Source organism: Rhinatrema bivittatum, chromosome 1 (assembly GCF_901001135.1).
Source record: "Rhinatrema bivittatum chromosome 1, aRhiBiv1.1, whole genome shotgun sequence".
Lineage (NCBI taxonomy): Eukaryota > Metazoa > Chordata > Amphibia > Gymnophiona > Rhinatrematidae > Rhinatrema > Rhinatrema bivittatum.
The window spans coordinates 278,033,362-278,051,705 of NC_042615.1; the positions used below are offsets into that span (position 1 = coordinate 278,033,362).

Sequence of the window (18,344 nt, forward strand, 5' to 3'; positions counted from 1 at the left end):
TGAGTACAATTCTGAATAACAGTCTAAAAAAGTGGCATCGTTTGTTGTACGTGTGTGTGTGTCCTGCCCTTTGTTTGTCTTTTAAAGCCAATATAAAGAAGTGAATTTTCAAAGGAGTAACACACACAAAAGTAGCATATCTCACAGCAATTTTCAAAGGCCCATTGACACATGTAAGTCCATTTGGCAATTCAGCCCTGTGGAATGAATTTTCTAAAGAGCTGTGTGCATAAAAGTTTCAATTTTTAAAAGCCCATTTACACTCGTAAAGTCCATTCACGCACGTAAAACCTTTTGAAAATTACCTCTGTAATGTCTAGGCTTAGAGCTATTTGCAAATCGTGCTGAAACCTTACTGGCCTTATTACCCCGGTAGAACAGCTGACTTCTACAAGTCTAGGCAGACCTAAGAGCCCATAGGTGTATTAAATGGTTCAAGCTTTTCCTGTCCTTGATAGGCAGCCAGCATGACACACACACACACACACACACACACACACACACACACACCTCTTTATTTGATTAGCTCCCCTGAAGGGGAGGTTACACGTGAAAGAAATTTTAAAAATCCAGAGCTCCAAGGAACTACATCTTTAGAAATCGTCTTTCCTCTTCTGAAGTCGGAAGACACATCCAACGGGGTCGTCAGGGATCCAGGCATCTCAAGTCAGGCCGTAAACAAAGTAAAATCAAATAAAAAGTCCCATGACGCTGGTTTTTAACATTTAATTCCAAATGTCAAAACGTTAAGCAAGATTGTTAACAGCTACTTGTTTCAGCTTGAAGGATTAGTAGTAACAATTTTATGATCCAGCTGTAGCAGCTGCTGCAGAGTCACCAGTCCATAAACCCAGGATTTACTTTTATATCAGCACTTTGACCAGAGAGTTATGCAAAAGAAAAATATAATAGACCATAAAGATAAAGGGCTGATATATCACTGCCAAAAGGTCTCTGGTTCCAAAAATGATTACAGCATATAGTCCAATGAGCCTAAGATAAAACATCCATAGCTACAAAATGTAAATATAACTGCTGGAGGAAACACAGAGAGAAAGCACTGAGACCACAGTTCAAATCAACTGTGCACACTGACCATAAACTTATCAATCTGCTGCTTTGATTATAGGAACAGAACTATCATCATGAATAACTCGCAGTTTAGCAGAGAACAAGAGAACAAACATTATCCCTTTATGATGCAACTCTAAATGGATAGGAGCTAACATTTTGCAATTTTCAGATACTTTAGCTGAGTAATCATTAAATAACAAGATGTATTTATTTAAAAAATGTATATCCTGCTCCATCTTCACAGCTCTGGGAGGTAACATATAGACATAAGCCATTCTGTTCAAACACACCTTTTTTTCTGTTCACCATTAGTATTTTAAGTTTGTCTGCATAGTTCAAAATTTGTATGCTCACAGGCCTCAGCCTAGTTGCATTGTCTCTTACCGCAACTATCCGGTGAACCCGCTCCAAAGATAGGCCTAACATTTTAGGCAGCCATACATGTAGCAAGTGTGTAAGTTCTTGATCGGAGACTGATTCAGGTAGGCCTGTATCTGCTGATTATTTCTCCTACCCCAGTTTTCTTTGTCTCCGATTCACTCCATCAGAGCAGCATTTTTTTTTTTTGGTAACACTGCAGTCTAAAGAGAAATGTATTCTGTTGCAACCTCTTGTGCAGTTTATGTGACGATCCAGATCAGTAAGTTTAACAACATGGCATTCAAATCCATCTCAGATTTCATCCATAGAAGACTGCAATGTCCTCAACCTTTCTTCTACCACTGGGACATTTTATAAAAGTTCCTTTACTAGATCTTCTTTAATTTCCAGTAATGATTTTTTGGCCACACTGCCATCTTGGCTTAAGTACTTTTGATCTTCTCAAGTGTTACCTGCAGTGGGGGTTTTTTTGTTTTTTTTTTTAATTTAAACTTTATTATTTTTTCATCAATGATTTACATCATCAAAACAAGAAAATATGTATTCCAACACAGCAAACAATAAAAGAAATCAATTATCAATCTATTCTGTTACATATGCCATAATTGAGGGAGTCTCAAGGAAACTTATATACATATATATATATATATATATATATATATATATATATATATATATATATATATTCTACTTATATAATATAAGGAAAAATGCACTCATTCTATTTGTTTAAACAGAAAAAGAGAAAATATATAAGGAGAAGGGAGTTATATTTATTTTTTACTGAACGTCATCCTACGATGCCTCGGCTTGACTTTTATCGGATAAAAAAGTTTCTAGGTGTGTTGGATCAATAAATCCAAATCTTTTTCCTCTATAGTTAACAAGACATAAACATGGAAATTTTAAGAAAAATGTTGCACCAATTGCAAGTACATGATTTTTTAAAGACAGGAAGTACTTTCTTCTTACCTGTGTGGCGCTAGCCACATCTGGAAATATTTGCACTTTGTGCCCTCAAAATAACATATCTTTAGATCTAAAGAACTTCTTAAACAAATTCTCCTTATCTTGTTCATCAATAAAAGAAATAAAAAGAGTAGCTCTATTATTTATAACATCCATCGACTCCTCTAAAAAAGTCGATATTCCCAAAGTAGATGGGGCCTCTCCATTTTCACTCTGCCCTCCAGTGACTCTGGCTGGCTTTTTTATCAAGTAATAAATCTTTGAAATCTCTGGAATTTCCTCATCCTGGTATAATAAAGACTTGAATTTTTTAAACATCTCTTAAGGAGATAACAGCCGAGTTATAGGAAAATTTATAATTCCCATCAAGGATCCCGTTTCCGACACTCTAAACTATTGGAATAGCTGCCTTCACGCCATTAACCTCCTCCTCACAAGCCTCAGCCTTGTTCTCAATACATCCAAGACGGAACTGCTGGTCATTTCCCCCAATGATAATAACCCACTAACCAACGCTACTAATACACCATTAGTAAATCAAGTGAGAGACTTAGGAGCCATCCTAGACTCCAGAATGAACCTTAAAAAATTCATTAACAACACCACCAAAGAAGGCTTTTACAAACTACAGGTCCTAAAACAGTTAAGACCTCTCCTACACTTCCATGACTACCGCTTGTTCCTTCAAGCCATACTATTCTCAAAGATTGATTATTGTAATGTGCTGCTGCTTGGTCTCCCGGCCTCTTCTACCAAACCTCTTCAAATGCTGCAAAACGCTGCAGCCAGGATACTCACAAACTCTCACCATATGGACCACATCACACCGATTCTAAAAATACTTCACTGGCTACCCATCCGCTGCAGAATTCTCTTGACACTGACCATCATTCACAAAACCATATTTCAGCAATTCTCTCTCCAACTCACCATACCCTCAAACCACACTCCTCAGCAAGACCTACCAGATCTGCATACAGAGACTCCCTCCAGGTTTCCCCGAACAAATCCGCTATACACAACACCATTGAAAAATGAGCGCTATCAACTGCCGGTCCGCATCACTGGAATTCTCTCCCGCCAGATCTCCGCCAGGAACATTGTCATATCACATTCAGAAAAAAATTAAAAACATGGCTGTTTGCCCAAGCATATCCTTGAAGAAGCCTTATGGTAATCCACACGGACCAACACCCCACGGTTGCGTCCTCTTTCCGCCGCACAAAGGAACTGTTTTTCTGCTAACTGCACTCTCATATAACTTGCCTAATCGACTACACTGTGTAAATTGTTTATAATTCTCACCATGTAAGCAATTACTCTCTGCTTACATGCACTGCTCTCCAGTTAGAAATTGTTAATCTATCCCTTTTTTTCTAACAGCCTTGTTCCACATTCCCTGTTGTAATGTAACTTTCGCTTTCAGTGTTAACTGGTTTACCCCCTAGTTTATTGTAAACCGGTACGATAAGACCTGGTCTTGAGCATCGGTATATTAAAAGAATTTAAATAAATAAATAAATAAATAAATAAATATTCCTAGATCTTAACAGGTTTTTTATATGTTCAATTTCCTTATGCATCGTTATACTATCGCATATAAACACATTCTCCGAATTTTGAATTAATTGCATCTTATTTATTAAAACCAACATATCTTTCTCATGTTTATCCACTTTCTTCACTTGTTCATCAATTAAACTTCTATTAACATTAATAGCAGTCAACAATGATTCATTCATTCAAATTATATTATTGTCAAGCTTTGATATCATTCTACCAAGATCAGCCAATGTAACATTGTCCGGTATAACCACTGGGCTAATGCTACCTTCTAAGTCAACTGGGAGCTTTAATTTCACTTCACTTGTACTAGGTAAATTAACATTTTCAGTCCAACGAGTCACTGTTTGTTGATTTAAACCTGTGCCCCCTTGAGCTGCTCCTACCAGTTCACAAGTTGTTTCAGTAGATGTCAATACCGTCGGCTGTGGTGGGGACGTCCGTCCTTTGCCAGGACTAAGGGAGATTAAAGACATACCTCCCAAACTGTCCTCTTTCGGCGTCTCCAACACTCTTACGACGTGTTGGTTCATTGGGCCACTGCGGTGTTGCTGCACGGGAGAGGAGGTGATGATTTTTGCCTTCCGTTTCTTGCCCATTGAAGAAATTATAAAAAGAAGAAAGTTTCCAGCTGGCTACTGGCCTTCTCCAACCTAAGCCGGACCAAGCCGCGCGGCTTAAGCGACGCGCTGGCGGCAGCGGGGCACCGCCCATCTGCAGATTTTATTGTCAGTGGGGGCGTCCTCGACTGACGTCACACAGCTGCGACTCAAGCCTCTCCTGCCGCTCAGTTCTTTATCTCGGGATTACCAGTTCCTGGCATTCACAGGGAGGGCAAACACCTTCTCCCTTCTCCTTCGCTCACTCCCCCACCCGCAGTGGTTTTTGTCAGCATTCCCTGCAGTAAGTCAACAAAAAACACAACATCGTTGACTTAGTAATAACACTTATGAAGTCATAGAAAAACAAAAAGCAACATTCTGACTCAAAAAAGAAAAAATCTCTGTGCTGGCCCCAATGGAACTTCACCCTCACATGACTTCATGACTTCCCTGCTGCCTCGCATCGCCAGAAGCATTAGTAGTGGTTGGAACTGACCCGGGGGGTGTCCTTGGTGCTTTTTCTTATTGTATCTTTTATAGACATTTTGAAGTCAGGGGGTTGTGCTATGTGGAAATGTCACTTTGGCTTCCCCTCTCCTCCAAATTTAATTTGCCACCTTGTCGTCTCTGACCCCTCTCCAGTACTTCAGTCTGGAAATGCCACAGGAGCTGCCTTTTATGAATTTATCCTCTGAAGTTTATGTTCCCTACAGCGAGGTGGCATTTACTTCTCCACCCGTTTGCTCCCTTATTTAAAAAGAAGAATGGCATTCCATTGGTAGAGAATAAGAGGTGGTTTTGTCGATTCATGTATCTGCTCTAATCCCCCCAGTATTCTTGGTTGCAACCGGAGCTAGGAACGTGACCCGAGGTCTGGAGCTGTACATGGGCCTCCTTTCAGACAGCGACTAACTCTGCTATTTAAAGTCGTCGGGCTGGCCTCCTGGATGGCTCCATCTTTGCTGGCCTGATTTGAAGTTTGAGCAACAATATAGGTTACAGTTGTATGAAGTGATGTCTCCATCCAAATAAAGTTACACTTGGCGTCTAACCTATATTCTTGCTCCAACGGCATTTTTAGATAGCCTACCCTCCTGTTTTATTGGACTGATTTGAAGTTTGACTTTTGTTGGCCGTTTGTCTGTATGCTGTTGGACGTTATGAACTCCTGCGCAGCGTAAGCGGTCAGGAGGCCTGCTTGAGGAAGGCATATCCGCATAACCAGCAAAGAGGTCAGCTGCGCTTCACTGCGGCTGTGGAAAACAGAGCGGTAATAGTCTCGGGATCATCGAATCTATGGTGGGGCCCTCACTTAACTTTCTTGCAATGCGTTTTGAAATGGTTTCAAATAAGCAGGAGAGGTTGCGGTTTAAACTGGTGGGAGACCATTTTTCCTGAATCGTAGGGAAAGCAAGTGAAATGAGAGCAACATTGTAATTTTGAATAATGCTAATGATGATGGGGGGAGGGTGGAGAATGAAAAGCATTTATGTTAGGCTAGGCCGTGGCGTCTGCATCTCGTGCTGCACGATCTTGGCACCGAACTGCCATGCAGACAGGTCGCTGTGGTAACCACATCGTCAGAGCAGCGTTTTACACAGTACTGGCTCTCTCACGTGTGTCTGTTGTAGATTTACAGTTCAAAGATACAACAGTAGCAAGAGTGAAAGGAAATAGCTGCCAGTTTAACGAGCTGATGCTGAAGCGAAAACGGAACGTATGTCACGGGTGTCATCGTTAGTCAACAGAGTCGGGTGTCATCGCTAGTGAACAGAGTGACTCGCTCCTCACTAACCGGACTGTAAATTAGTGTTCCGTAAAACCTTGAAAACAGGAAATATTTCTAGTGTGACTGCGCAGAGAGGTTGCAGTGGCTGGCACGACCATAGTCTGAGCCAGCAGCCGGTGCCTTCTAAGTTCAATTGTTTTGCGGGCATCAGGCAGCAAAGCCCCCTTCCCAACAACGGGTATCACCCTCATTTCCTTTCCCGGTAGGGTCCAGGGTCTCGGGTTTCAAGGCATCCAGGAATCCCAAGCGAGGGCGTGCGCTCCAGCTTTGCCCGGGGAAGAGGGAAGAGCTCACCCTGTTTGATGAGGAGTATATGAAAAACCGGATTTGATTTCAATGCTTCAAAGTTAACATACTGTGCCCAGCCCAAGCCTTCTGTCTGGTTGCCTTTGAGGGCTGCGGATGCTTTCAGTCGTCACAGCTGTGAAACGCTGTCCCCACCTCTCACCCTAATCCGTTCCTTCCTTCCCCAAAACGCACTCACTCTCACACACTCACTCTCACACACTGCTGGGAAAACAGTGATGCTGGCATAGGATGGGAAGACATTTCACCTCTTCAAAGCCACAAAATGTGCCCTTACTTTACAAACTGTTGGCTTAAAATTATTTGCTAGCCTCTGGAAGAGTTCTGAAAGATGCATGCAGCTGTGAGCCCAGTGGCATTCTGGGGTGATATAAAGGCTTCTAAAGAGACCATGGTCCTAGAAGGCCATGGGGGCCGTCTGTTCTGGGTGCTACAGGTCCTCTAATGATTTATGATTTGAGCCACAGCTCTCAAAATAATTTTTTTAAAAAATGATAAAATTCCTGCTTCTCTGTTCCCTGTGCCCCTCTTTCTCTTCTTTGAAAAGACTTAAGAGAGCTAGCCTAGAGCTGAGAGGTACTTTAATGTGTTTGCTGCGTGCAGCTGCCTTTTCTGATGCAGTTCCCGCTCTTTTCCTTCCTAGGAGTTCCTCGGAGACCCTTCCTACGATACCAGCGCAGCCTGACAGAATCTGCCTTTATATTCCGAACGCCAGAAAGCCCTCTCTCTCCCTCTAACTCCCTCCGAAATGAATTCTTTTCTTCCATGGGCTCTCGCACCCCTGACCCTGCGTCACCATCTTCAGGGTTTTTCACTTCTGCAAGTCCCACCAGATATGGGTCTGTGCCCCCCACTGTTCCACCCAGGGCTGAGTCTCTTCCTTCAGCGCACAAATCCCATATTGGGCCTCCGCCTCCTATCAGCCCACGCAAAGCTGGGTCTTTGCCCCCTATTAGCCCACCGAGTGCCGAATCTCAAACCCCAGCAAACAAACCTCAAGTGAGAACACCACCACCCACGAGTCCACGTGGCGTTGAATCTTTACCCCACATTAGCCCATCCAGAGATGAGTTTCTGTCCTCTGTTAGTTCCCCCAAGGATGAATCTTCACCAATTGCTAGTACATCCAGAGTAGTTTCTACACCTCCTGCCAGCCCACCCGTACCTGAGTCCCTGCCTGTTATAAACTCCAGCCTATCTGAAGCAGTGACTACGCCACCTGTTGACCCACCACAAAAAGCTGATTTTCCATTCATTGATAGCCTACCCGCTGATGAATCTGTGCCCCTAGAAAGCTTATCAGGTGACGATCCTGTGCTGCCTCAGGGCTTACCCAAAGTAGAACCTGTCTCAATTGAGAGCCCATCCTTGACAGAGCCCCAGCTTTCTGAAAATAATGATACAGTGCTGCCTGCCAGCGCTGCCTTATCACAGGCCAGTGCCAAGCCTGCACCTGACCCCACTGTTCAGATGCTGAGCTCCGAGGATGCCCATTTAAGTGAGTCAGTGGCCTGCAGCCTCCATTTGAAGTCAGAGATGGAATTTGACCCCTCCTCGGCCTTTCAAGGCACCGCCCTGGAGACGCACGTGATTGTTTCAGAACCTGTGCAGAAGGAAGAATTTCCTGCGAAATCAAATCCTAACCGTGGCCAGGGTTCCATGCCAGGTAAGACAGCAGGGTCAAGCTGCTGACACATCTTCGGGGGGGTACTTCTTCCACAACCGGGCCCTGATATTTGGGTGGAGGGGGAGAAGTAATGGGCTGTGGAACTGCCTAAGGCCAGCCAAGGGGGGGGGTAAATCCTCCATCGGATCAATAGGGAGAGGGTTAAGGATTATTTAAGGAAAACAAAAACAATGCAGATACTTTTATCGCGATTAAGAAATGCCATACTGGATCAAATCAAAGATCCAGCAAACCCAAAGAATAGATCCAGTGACTGAAAATAACATGAGGTCCACTCCTACACCAAGCCCCCTCCCTGAGCTTCATCTTTCTATGCCCCTCTCAAACACAGAGGCAGAGCGGTGCCAGGTGGATATCGCTGGGAAATCTCACAGCTCACAGGAGATCCACATGAATAATGTAAAGCACAATGGAATCGAAGGAGAGAATGGGGAGGCACAGGAGGATCAGATGACCATGGAAGACGAAGAAGGAAAGGTACAAAAGGATGGAGATAATTGCAGACCATAAGGACAGTGTGAGAGAGTTGGTTAGTCGGGCAATTGACCTCACTAGTCAATATAATGATTTGGGGAGTGCAGTTGGGATGGCCGTCCCCTTCAATATTCTCACCCTTTTTTTCCTTCCCATTCTCACCCTCCTTTTTCCAGTCTCTCCTGCTACCCTCTTTCTTGCCCTCCTTTCCTCACCCCTTTTCTGCCTTCCCGCTCTTGCCCAACTTTCCACACTCCCCCCTGCTTTCCCCACCTTTCACACTCGCGCCCCTGTTTTCACCACCCTCCCCCTTTCTCCTCTCCCTTTCCTGTTCCCACTTTTGCTTTCCTTCCCTAGATGCTGCCTGCCCCAGCAGCTGCTGCCTGTACAGGGCTCAGTTCCCTGTAAGCTGCATGGTGCTGACTGGCATCATGTGGAGAATTCAGACAGAAAGAAAGCAGCAACTTGACTTGCGGAGGAGGGTTAAAAAGTGACAGTAGCTTGGCTCCTGGCAATGGTAAAAGAAAAATGGCAGCTCTGCTCATGGTAGGGGGGGAGGAAGTGGGGGGGAAAAAAGTGTAATACTGGCCTGGGGGAGTGGCGTGAAAAATCAGTGGGCCACTTCAGTTAGGTTTTAAATAAAGCAGCGGCCTTTCTGTGCCAAGACATTGAAAAATAGCAATGGCCTTAGCTCAAAGCTTGGGTTACTGCGTCTCCACAGAGGAAGGCAAGATACCAGGCAGTTGTTGCGTCTGCGAAATCGCAGGAAGCCAGGGTCTGTGCCTGAAAGCATGGCGTCTGATGGTTGCTCTTCTTCTTGCAGCTGGGGACGGGCTCCTTTCCCTGGCTGTGCGTACGAGTTCTTCAGGACTACAGCGCTGGTAAGGGGCCTCCTCCTCCTCCCCATACCATCAACCTAACCATCACCTGCTCGAAACGTTTTCTTTTTCTTTCCTCTCACTCCCCTTCGTGCCTGTTCTTTCAGTTGTTTAGGAATTCAGGAGGCAACTGTCATCCTTCGGAACACTCGCCATCGCACCTTTACACCCCTGAGTTATATAAAACAGCCCAGGGAAGGGCTTCTGCTCGCTGGGCCTGTTGAAGCTGGGGATGATATAGAGGTAGCAATCACGCACCCACGCCCCTCCCCAGGGCAGGGGAAGGAGCTCCAGTCATCCCACCACAGCGATGCCTTGTGGCTGGATTCTGGGTGCGTGCTTACTGTAATTCTGGAGGGAGCTGTGGCCTATGCAGGGCTCAACGGGAGGGCATATGAGGGTTAAAAATATGGGAAAACCCTCAGGTAGTTGAAAATTAAGGCTCGTTTCTGATTCAGCTGGAAACCCAAAGGAGCTAGAGGAAGCTTCCGGATCAAAAGGGAGACAACAAAGCACAGAGTAAAATAGAGCTACTACAATGGGGCCTTCTTATAATGAATGTCTGAAAGAAATCCACAGTATAAGGAAATTTACTGTTACCAGGAAATAGCAATTCTGCCATTAATATTCATGAAAAGCATGCATTAAAGTGTAACAGAGCAGGGCTTCTGAAACCTTTCCTGAAGACCCCACAGCCAGGCAGGTTTCTAGGGTACCCACAATGAAAATGAATGAGATAAATATGCGTGAATTGGAGAGCCAGTATATGCAAATTTGTCTGATGCATATTCGTTGTGGGGGATCCTGAAAACCTGCCTGATTGTGGGGTCTCCAGGCCAGGTTTGTGAAGCTCCTGTAATAAGAGATATCATTCTTCAAAAGCTATTACACAGACCTGTGCTTTGGGAAATGGCACCTGCACCCAAACAGAACGTCAGAAGGCCCCCTGTATCTAGATACTTGCAGTGATGGTGTTCACGTTCAGAGGGCTGTACCCGCAGTCGAACTGCAAGATTAAAAGGAGAATCCATTTGAACATCTGACACTTTGTAAGTCAGCTCATGGAGAAATGGGTGGGGGCAGCACTGAGTGAAAACGTTTGCACGGTATTGCTTTGTCGCTCAGATTGGTTTCTCGCTGCACGCATGCTCCCATACTGACAGAAGACGCATGTATTCATCTGCTTCTTTTATCTGATTTTAATTCCTTGACAACTTCCTTCCACCAATCTTTGTTTGTTAAACCCTCCAGAAGATGACTCGAAGCTCTCGCTGGAGCGCGGTGACATCATCACAGTGCTGGACAGATGCGACAACGCCTGGTGGTGTGGACGCAAGCAGGACGGACAGTGCGGCTTTTTCCCAATGAATTACGTTGAGAGTGTTTGAATGATGTCAGCTAGAAAAGGAGGGGGAGACAAAGTGCACCCCATCTTCGTAGGGGATTGGGGAAGGCAGGGCAAATACCCTGATATCTACCCTGCCTCCCAAATAAACCCTTTAGGAATAAGAGGTGTTTGCAGAAACTGAGACACAAGCACTATTTATGGGGAAAACAAGTTTCAGAATTTGGGGACTGGACAAGGAGATCAATGTTCCTAAATGTTTAAAAATGCAAGGCTTTCTATCCAATCTAATGCCTACTGGAGATTGATATTCCTGATACCAGTATTTTGGTAGAAAAGATTGTTTTTCTGTATCTGTCTTAAATGGCTTCCTTTCTCTCCCACACTCCCTTAAAACATTCCTCTTCTGTCCTGCCAATCCTAGCTCCAATTCAGAGTGACTCCCTTCTGTACTCATTTGGAACTGAAAATGATATAACACCCAAGTTCCACCCTCTTGTCACTTTGGATCTTGCTTTATCTTGTTTGGTCTTTGTACTGGTTGATCTGTGCTACTCCAGAGAAAGGCAAAACACCCTGTGTATACTCCAGACGATCAGTCTGAGGTAACGACCCTTTGCTGACTCCGTTAAATGACACAAATGGGTCAAGAACCCGGTGCCACCATCCCTCTGACAGACTGTGACACCACCACATTCTTCTGGGTGTTGGTCCTGGGGTTTACAGACAGCATCAGAACCAAAGTATGGGGACGTCAAGTCTACAAGCCCAGCCCATCCCTTTGGCAGTATCTTGCCTCTCAAACTTTATGGAGAAGTCCAGCCAAAAAGCACTGTGACCTTAGAATGGGTCGGGTGGAGGAAACGATGAGTGGAAAGCCTCCATTTCAGTAGATGAAGCTCTTTCTGTGCCATTATACTGGGTCTTATAAGGTGAATTCTGCATGTAGGACCAAGTACTGGATGGCCTCCGCATGGAGGTGAGAGGCAGATCTTTCACAGGACTAATTGCTTTCTCAGCCAATGAAATATTTTCTTATTGAAAACTTCAGGCTTTTTATTAGTACTTTTTCTAACAATTGTTTTGATTCTGGTGGAAGATGATAATACACTGATAGCTAAAAGATTTTTAATTTTTAGTACTATCTATAGAACAGGTGCAGCTTGGACAGCAGCTCCACAAGCATTGCTTTAGAAGAACCTCCTAAATGTTCGGTCACTCGCAACCTCTGCCAGATTTCGCCTAGTGAGTTAGAAAGGGTTTTGTTTCCCTTTTCTGATCCAGTGAGCCATGCACCCCTCAAGAGGAAAAGGCTTTGTGTCCCTGCACCAATTTCTCAAGTCATCCATGGAGTTGCCAGCTTGCCCCCATGTCATCCTAAGATATTAGTTCAGTCCTTGTGTTAAAACTCCCATCCTAATGTATTGGCAGCAAAATTAAAGGCTAGGACGTCAACTTGAAAACCAGGTCTAGGTTCACGTCCCACAAGACATAGTCCATTCCTGGTTTGATATCCAGTGCTTAGCTTTCTGAATAATCTATCAGGGTGGGAGGTATAGAAGAAGGAGTGGACTAATATTTCATGATGACACGGAAGCAGGCTCGCAACTTCTACATTCATTGTCCCCTTCCTCACCTCTCAAGTATTGCAAGTTTTCTGTAAGGTTGTTTGCCCTATAGGAGTGCATTATGTGGGTGTATTTTGGCTTGGCCATATCTTATGGGCACTTGGTCATATTGTTTTAGAAATGTTCCAACAATAACCCTGGGCAAGGTGTCTGGTGCTTTTGGATGTTCTGAGCTGCTCAGAGTGCAAGAAGTTCCTACTTACCATGTCGCTAAGAACATGTAGATGTGTCATTGGTCATATGAAACAGACTAATTCTCAGATTAAAGAAAATAATTAAAAGACAAAAAAATTGCAGAAGACTATGAAATAGCATTAAACTAGGACAATCACAGTCCTGCTTTGAAATTCATTTTGCTGTAATAAGTCATCTGATTACTGTGAATAAACTGTTTCTATCAAATGCACGCTGATGTAAATAATGTGGACACTGTCTATAGCGTGCCAGCATATCTATACAGGCTTAATCCCTCCCTTGTGACGCAGGACAGCCAGATTTGAGAATTCTGGAGTCTGATGTAAAGATTTACAGGCTGGCTGAGAACAGACGGACTGGGAGCATGATAGGGAAATGCTCATTTTAGAAAGACAGACTGATGGGTTTTTTTCCCTGATTGCATTCCCACATCTTGAGGACTTAAATCTAGTCAGAAAAGAATGTGTCCATCTTTTTTTTTTTTTTTATAAAAGAGACTTTTGGAGTACAGCTATTTTTCTAGAGGTCTTAGATTCAGTCAGTAATGGACCCACATTATGCAATATTGCAAGGGAGGTACAATTGATCTGAAGTTTCCTGAGGGCTCAGGCATCCGATATATGGATTATATACAATACAGTAGATATACAGATGACAGGACAGCTTATCAGCGAATCAGACTGCTTGTCTTCTCACTGTAGAACAAGAGATTTAGTCAATCAGATCACTGAATTGTTAAAGTATTCCAGGTCTTTATAACCCGGGCTTTATAGTTGGGCCATAGTAAAAACAGGGATCAATAAAACTGATGTTTACTAACTTTTACAGATATGTTCCTGAGAAATGTACTTAAAACATGAAAAAACCCCATTGATTTATTTTATCTTTCATTGTTAGCGCTAGTCTGGCTATATGATATACTATAGCTGTTGGGTGCCATGCTTCTTCTCTGTTTAAAACTGATTTTTTTTTTAAATATATATTTAAGGGTATTTCAAAATAATTATAATTATTTGGGCCTGCTAATGATTAACTTGGTAATGATTCTGCTCTGAATTTGTAAGCTCAGAATGCAGGACTGCCATAACACTGAAAGACTCCAGGCTTGCATTACTAAAATGTGGACTTTTATGAAAAATAATCTTAAATGAAGTAACAAGAACACCAGAGTCTTCGCTGTTATACATTTCACACAATGTCCCACTCTGTGCTCCTCAAATTGATAACTTACTGTTTTAAACAACTAGGAGCTTATGTGCTAAAGTGCGGTATTTGTAGTGCAGGGAAATCTACTGCAGGATTTACCAAACTGAATTACCAAGGACCACAATTTAGTGAATCCCATGGTAATTTTCTGCACATTGTCATGGCTGGGAAATTTGCATGTTCCTGGACAACCCCACCCCCACCCCATCTTGGGTCCATCATCTTTTAAAGGGACCACAAGACTCCCTAAAATAAATCCCCACCCAAATCCTCCATGTCCACAAATCCCTGGGGCTCTGTTGGGCCCCTCCCTCACTGCACTCCCACCCAGGCCCTTCATATAGTGAAAGGAACCCCCTTCTGATTAAGCCCTGCCCCTAATAAGCAAATCCCTCCAGCTGAATCCCTCCAAGCTTAATGTTCAATCCAGAGGGTCTAGTGGGGGCAGGAGTGATCCCCATGCAGTTGTGCCCCCCCCCCCACCAGTGCCATTTTCCAAAATGTGCAATATGTGGACCCCAGTCTTCATTTGTCCTGATTACAAAGGAAACAAAGGAAGACCTGAAGGGAAGCCGGCACCATTTTTAAAGATGGTGCAGCTGGGGCAGGAGTGAGTGGAATTTGCTTCTACCCCCTAGATCCTCTGGGATTGAACAGTAAATGTGCGTGGAGGGTGGCAAAGGTGGAGGTTGCTTACCAGGGCATGGGCTTTCCTAAAGGAACAGGGTTTAATCATAGGGGGTTATTTTCACTAAAAGGAAGGCCCGAGTTGATGTGAAGGGTGGCCCCTCAACCCCCACAGATTTTTAGCCAAGGGGCTTAGGGGTCTTTTAGGTGACCTTGCAGCCCCTATAAATTTCCAGCCATTTGTAAACTTGCTGATGTTCTGGAGGGAACTTTAGTTGCACCTCTTAAGTGCAGCTTAACTTACCAGGAGTAGCACAGCATGCAAAGGTTTTTCGCATGCTGGACTACTCATTTTTATGGCAGTAAGCTGCTTTGCATGCCTGCTTTTCACTGGGTTTGAGGGCCAGGAAATATGTGGAACTTGCAAGTTCCTCACATTATTTCCATTTTTGCTGCACTAATGCATTTTACCACCTGGTCGTTGATTCTGCGAAAACGCATTAACACAGTTTAGTAGATATTGCTCCTAGTGACTTATATTGGAGGCTATTAATAGGCAGCATTGGTAAATTCATGAAACTTATTCTAAGCCAAGGGTGGCCAGCTTCGGTCCTGAAGAGCCACAAACAGGATAGACAAAATGAATATGCATGAAATAGATTTGCATGCACTACCTCCATTGTATACAAATCTATCTTATGTATATTCATTATGGATATCCTGAAAACCAGGCCTATTTGTGGCTCTTGAAGACTGGAGTTGACCACCCCTGTTCTAGGTATTTATCTAACTCTGGCTCACTGCTTGATTTTTAACTCCTGTCCCATGTAGAAAGGTACACATGTGGACTGCATATAGCAACGTAGAGTAAGATATTGTCTACGTGCATCATGATTCTCTACTAGGTTATAGCACAGGAGTTTCAAGATGTCTTGAAATGGGACTTAAATGTATTTAAGTATGCAAACTTCTCAGTGGAAACAGTGGCACACAAGGGAAATGTCCTTCTACATATCGATAAAGTAGTTCGGCTGCTGTGTTAGTCCACTTGAACGCATTGAAATAAAGGTTAACAAATAAAACCAACAATTACATCAGGTGATACCTTTTTTATTGGATTAACAGTATATTTCTTGCCTAGCTTTCAAGAGCTAATACTCTCTTCCTCAGGTTAGAACAGGATGAACAAAAGATGGCATTTACCAGAGAATGTAAGTGAATCATCGTGTTGCAGCCACTTATGTGACTACCAGGAAGTATGTGTGAGATATAGACACAGGAGAGACCAACCTGTGGTACTATGGTATTTATTATAACACTGGTACATAGACTAAACACAAAATTAGAACCCACGGTAATCCAGCTCCATGCAGAAACATCTTTCTCTGCCTAGCTACCAAGGGAAATAGGAGTTATATCTCACTCAAACCAGAGACGTGAAGGGAATTCCACAAAAGGGACTCTTAATAAGTAAAAGAAGAAACTTCTTGTACATTTCAATCTAATCTGAGTCCAGGATGGTAAACGGCAACAGATCTTGCTTAGATGATCAATGTGTCCCTTTGGTATTGTAAGATATAAGTACTTTTGAAAATTAGGTAGGATGTCCCCTGTAAAATGCTTTAAAAATGAAACAGAAGACCTCAAATCTAACACTGCAGGTAATGGATAACCAATGTCATTCTACAAGGCAGGGGTAGCATGATCGCCCTTTCTGTCCCCAAATCAATTTTGCTGCTGTGTTTTGCATTATTTGGAGTCTCTTCAATAAAGACGTAGGAAGACCTTGTAATAAACTATTACAATAGTCTATTTAAATAAGAATTATCGCATGCACTAAGAGCTGTAAATCTTGTTTCTACAAGAAAGGTCATAAGTGACATACAAAACTTGGTTGTAACCAATGTCAGACTAGAAATACCACTGCCCATTGCAGTTCAGGTTAAAGCAGCCATTCAGTACTCCAGGTTAAAAAAAAAAATTTAAGTTGCTTACTGATATATTATTTGAATTAATGATGTAGCATGCAAATATGCCACATGAATTTTCATGAAAGGTATCCTGAAACCAGATGTTTCAAAGCTCTCAAGGACTGATCCTGGCCTTTCTGCTATAGCATCCATCAAATCAGTGGTTCTTAAACCGAGATTCTCCTCCATCCCCGCAGTCAGTCTGGTTTTCAGGATATACCTAGTGAATATTCATAAATAGGTTTGCATACAATTGAGATCGTGCATGCAAATATATCTTAGGCGTATTCATTATGGATTTCCTGAAAACCAGACTGGCTGGTGGGGGAGGGGACCACGAACCAGTTTAAGCACCGCTGTGTTAAATCTGTGGTAGATCTGGAACTACATGGACTTGGTAGAAAGGTTTGATCTCTGAAACTTCCATAGCACCTTGATTTTTCTCTGAAATACGCCCTCTGCTTTTCCTTTACTAACAGCATAGATTTGCAGCTTTTGACAAAAATGACATCACACCAAGTCTCTATAGCTAATTATACACTTCTCTCCCACAGTTTTTGCTTTTAGTAATTTTTAGCATAAATATTTTTATGAAATCAAATTCATATGCAGAACATCTCCACACAATGAGATTACAATGGTATGAGGAGCAATTGCAATTCAAAGAATAAAATGAATACAGCAATAAACTATAGATTATTCATGGGCTCTTTAGTTTAAAATATTTAGCAACCTTGCAGTCAGACAAATTATTTAACACAGTTTTGGAATGGGCTTCAGTTATATTTATGGTAGAGAAAGTGATATTTCCATAGACAGAATGCTATAAATGTTTTAAATCTACTGTATCACCGCTCAAATTTAAATTGCTCCATAGAACTAGTTCTGACGATTTATCTTTACGTTTTGAAATCCATCTGCTTTGTTTTCCATCTTAATGAACATTTGTAAATTTTGTGAGTTTTCTCCAGACCACTAGGGGCTCCCATTTCCAGCCCATGCGTCTGGAACAATGAACAAAGCAACCAGGAATCACTCAAAGTCACACCAGCAACCTAAGATCAGTCAACAGTAGGCTAGTCAAACTTCCAAAGTTATTCTGAGGGACATTTTGTAACGTGTGTAATGGGGGAGAGGGATGAATCGTAACCTCCCATTAGAATATACTGGAATGGATCCAGTTTTTGCAGACCAGAGCAGTAAGAGTCATTTTTCATTTTGGATCTGTCTTTCTAGTTGGCTGTGCTAAACTTAAAACTTCCATTTGTTTTTACTTCACTTGTGGTTTTATAAGGCAGAAGGACAGCATTTCAAAGTTAAACGCTAAACTGGTTTTCTTATTGAGTGCAGAGTTGCTGCAGCCTAGGAGATTATGAATGTAGTCTAAACGGTGTCTGTTCTTACAATGAGAGAGTGTTACCCTTAATATAGGGCAAGACATTTTAAAAACTCTGGATCAGCTGGCAGATGACTTCATGCTGTTTGAGAGTTGCAGAGCTTAAGGAGGGCCTACAGGAAAAGGCTTTTGGGAGATGTTCTGTTGTCAATTGCCCATCTCCTTTTAGAAGTGACTTGCAAGTTGGACTCTACCAAAAAAGAGCTTTGAATGGATATTCGAATAAATGTTGCATGAAATCCAACCATTCAGGC

The 18,344-nt window shown here is 42.8% G+C and overlaps 1 protein-coding gene across 1 annotated transcript in view; it reads left to right on the plus strand.

The window, feature by feature from the left end:
* Window positions 1-15,823, plus strand: part of LOC115087796 (drebrin-like protein) — a 195,529-nt gene extending 179,706 nt beyond the window's left edge. The window contains exons 11-14 of the mRNA XM_029595386.1: window positions 7,328-8,350; window positions 8,703-8,848; window positions 9,669-9,726; window positions 10,975-15,823. Of these exons, the coding sequence (XP_029451246.1) occupies window positions 7,328-8,350; window positions 8,703-8,848; window positions 9,669-9,726; window positions 10,975-11,111 (1,364 nt within the window). The 3' untranslated portion in view covers window positions 11,112-15,823. The remainder of the gene's footprint in view (window positions 1-7,327; window positions 8,351-8,702; window positions 8,849-9,668; window positions 9,727-10,974) is intronic.
* Window positions 15,824-18,344: the final 2,521 nt, after the last annotated feature.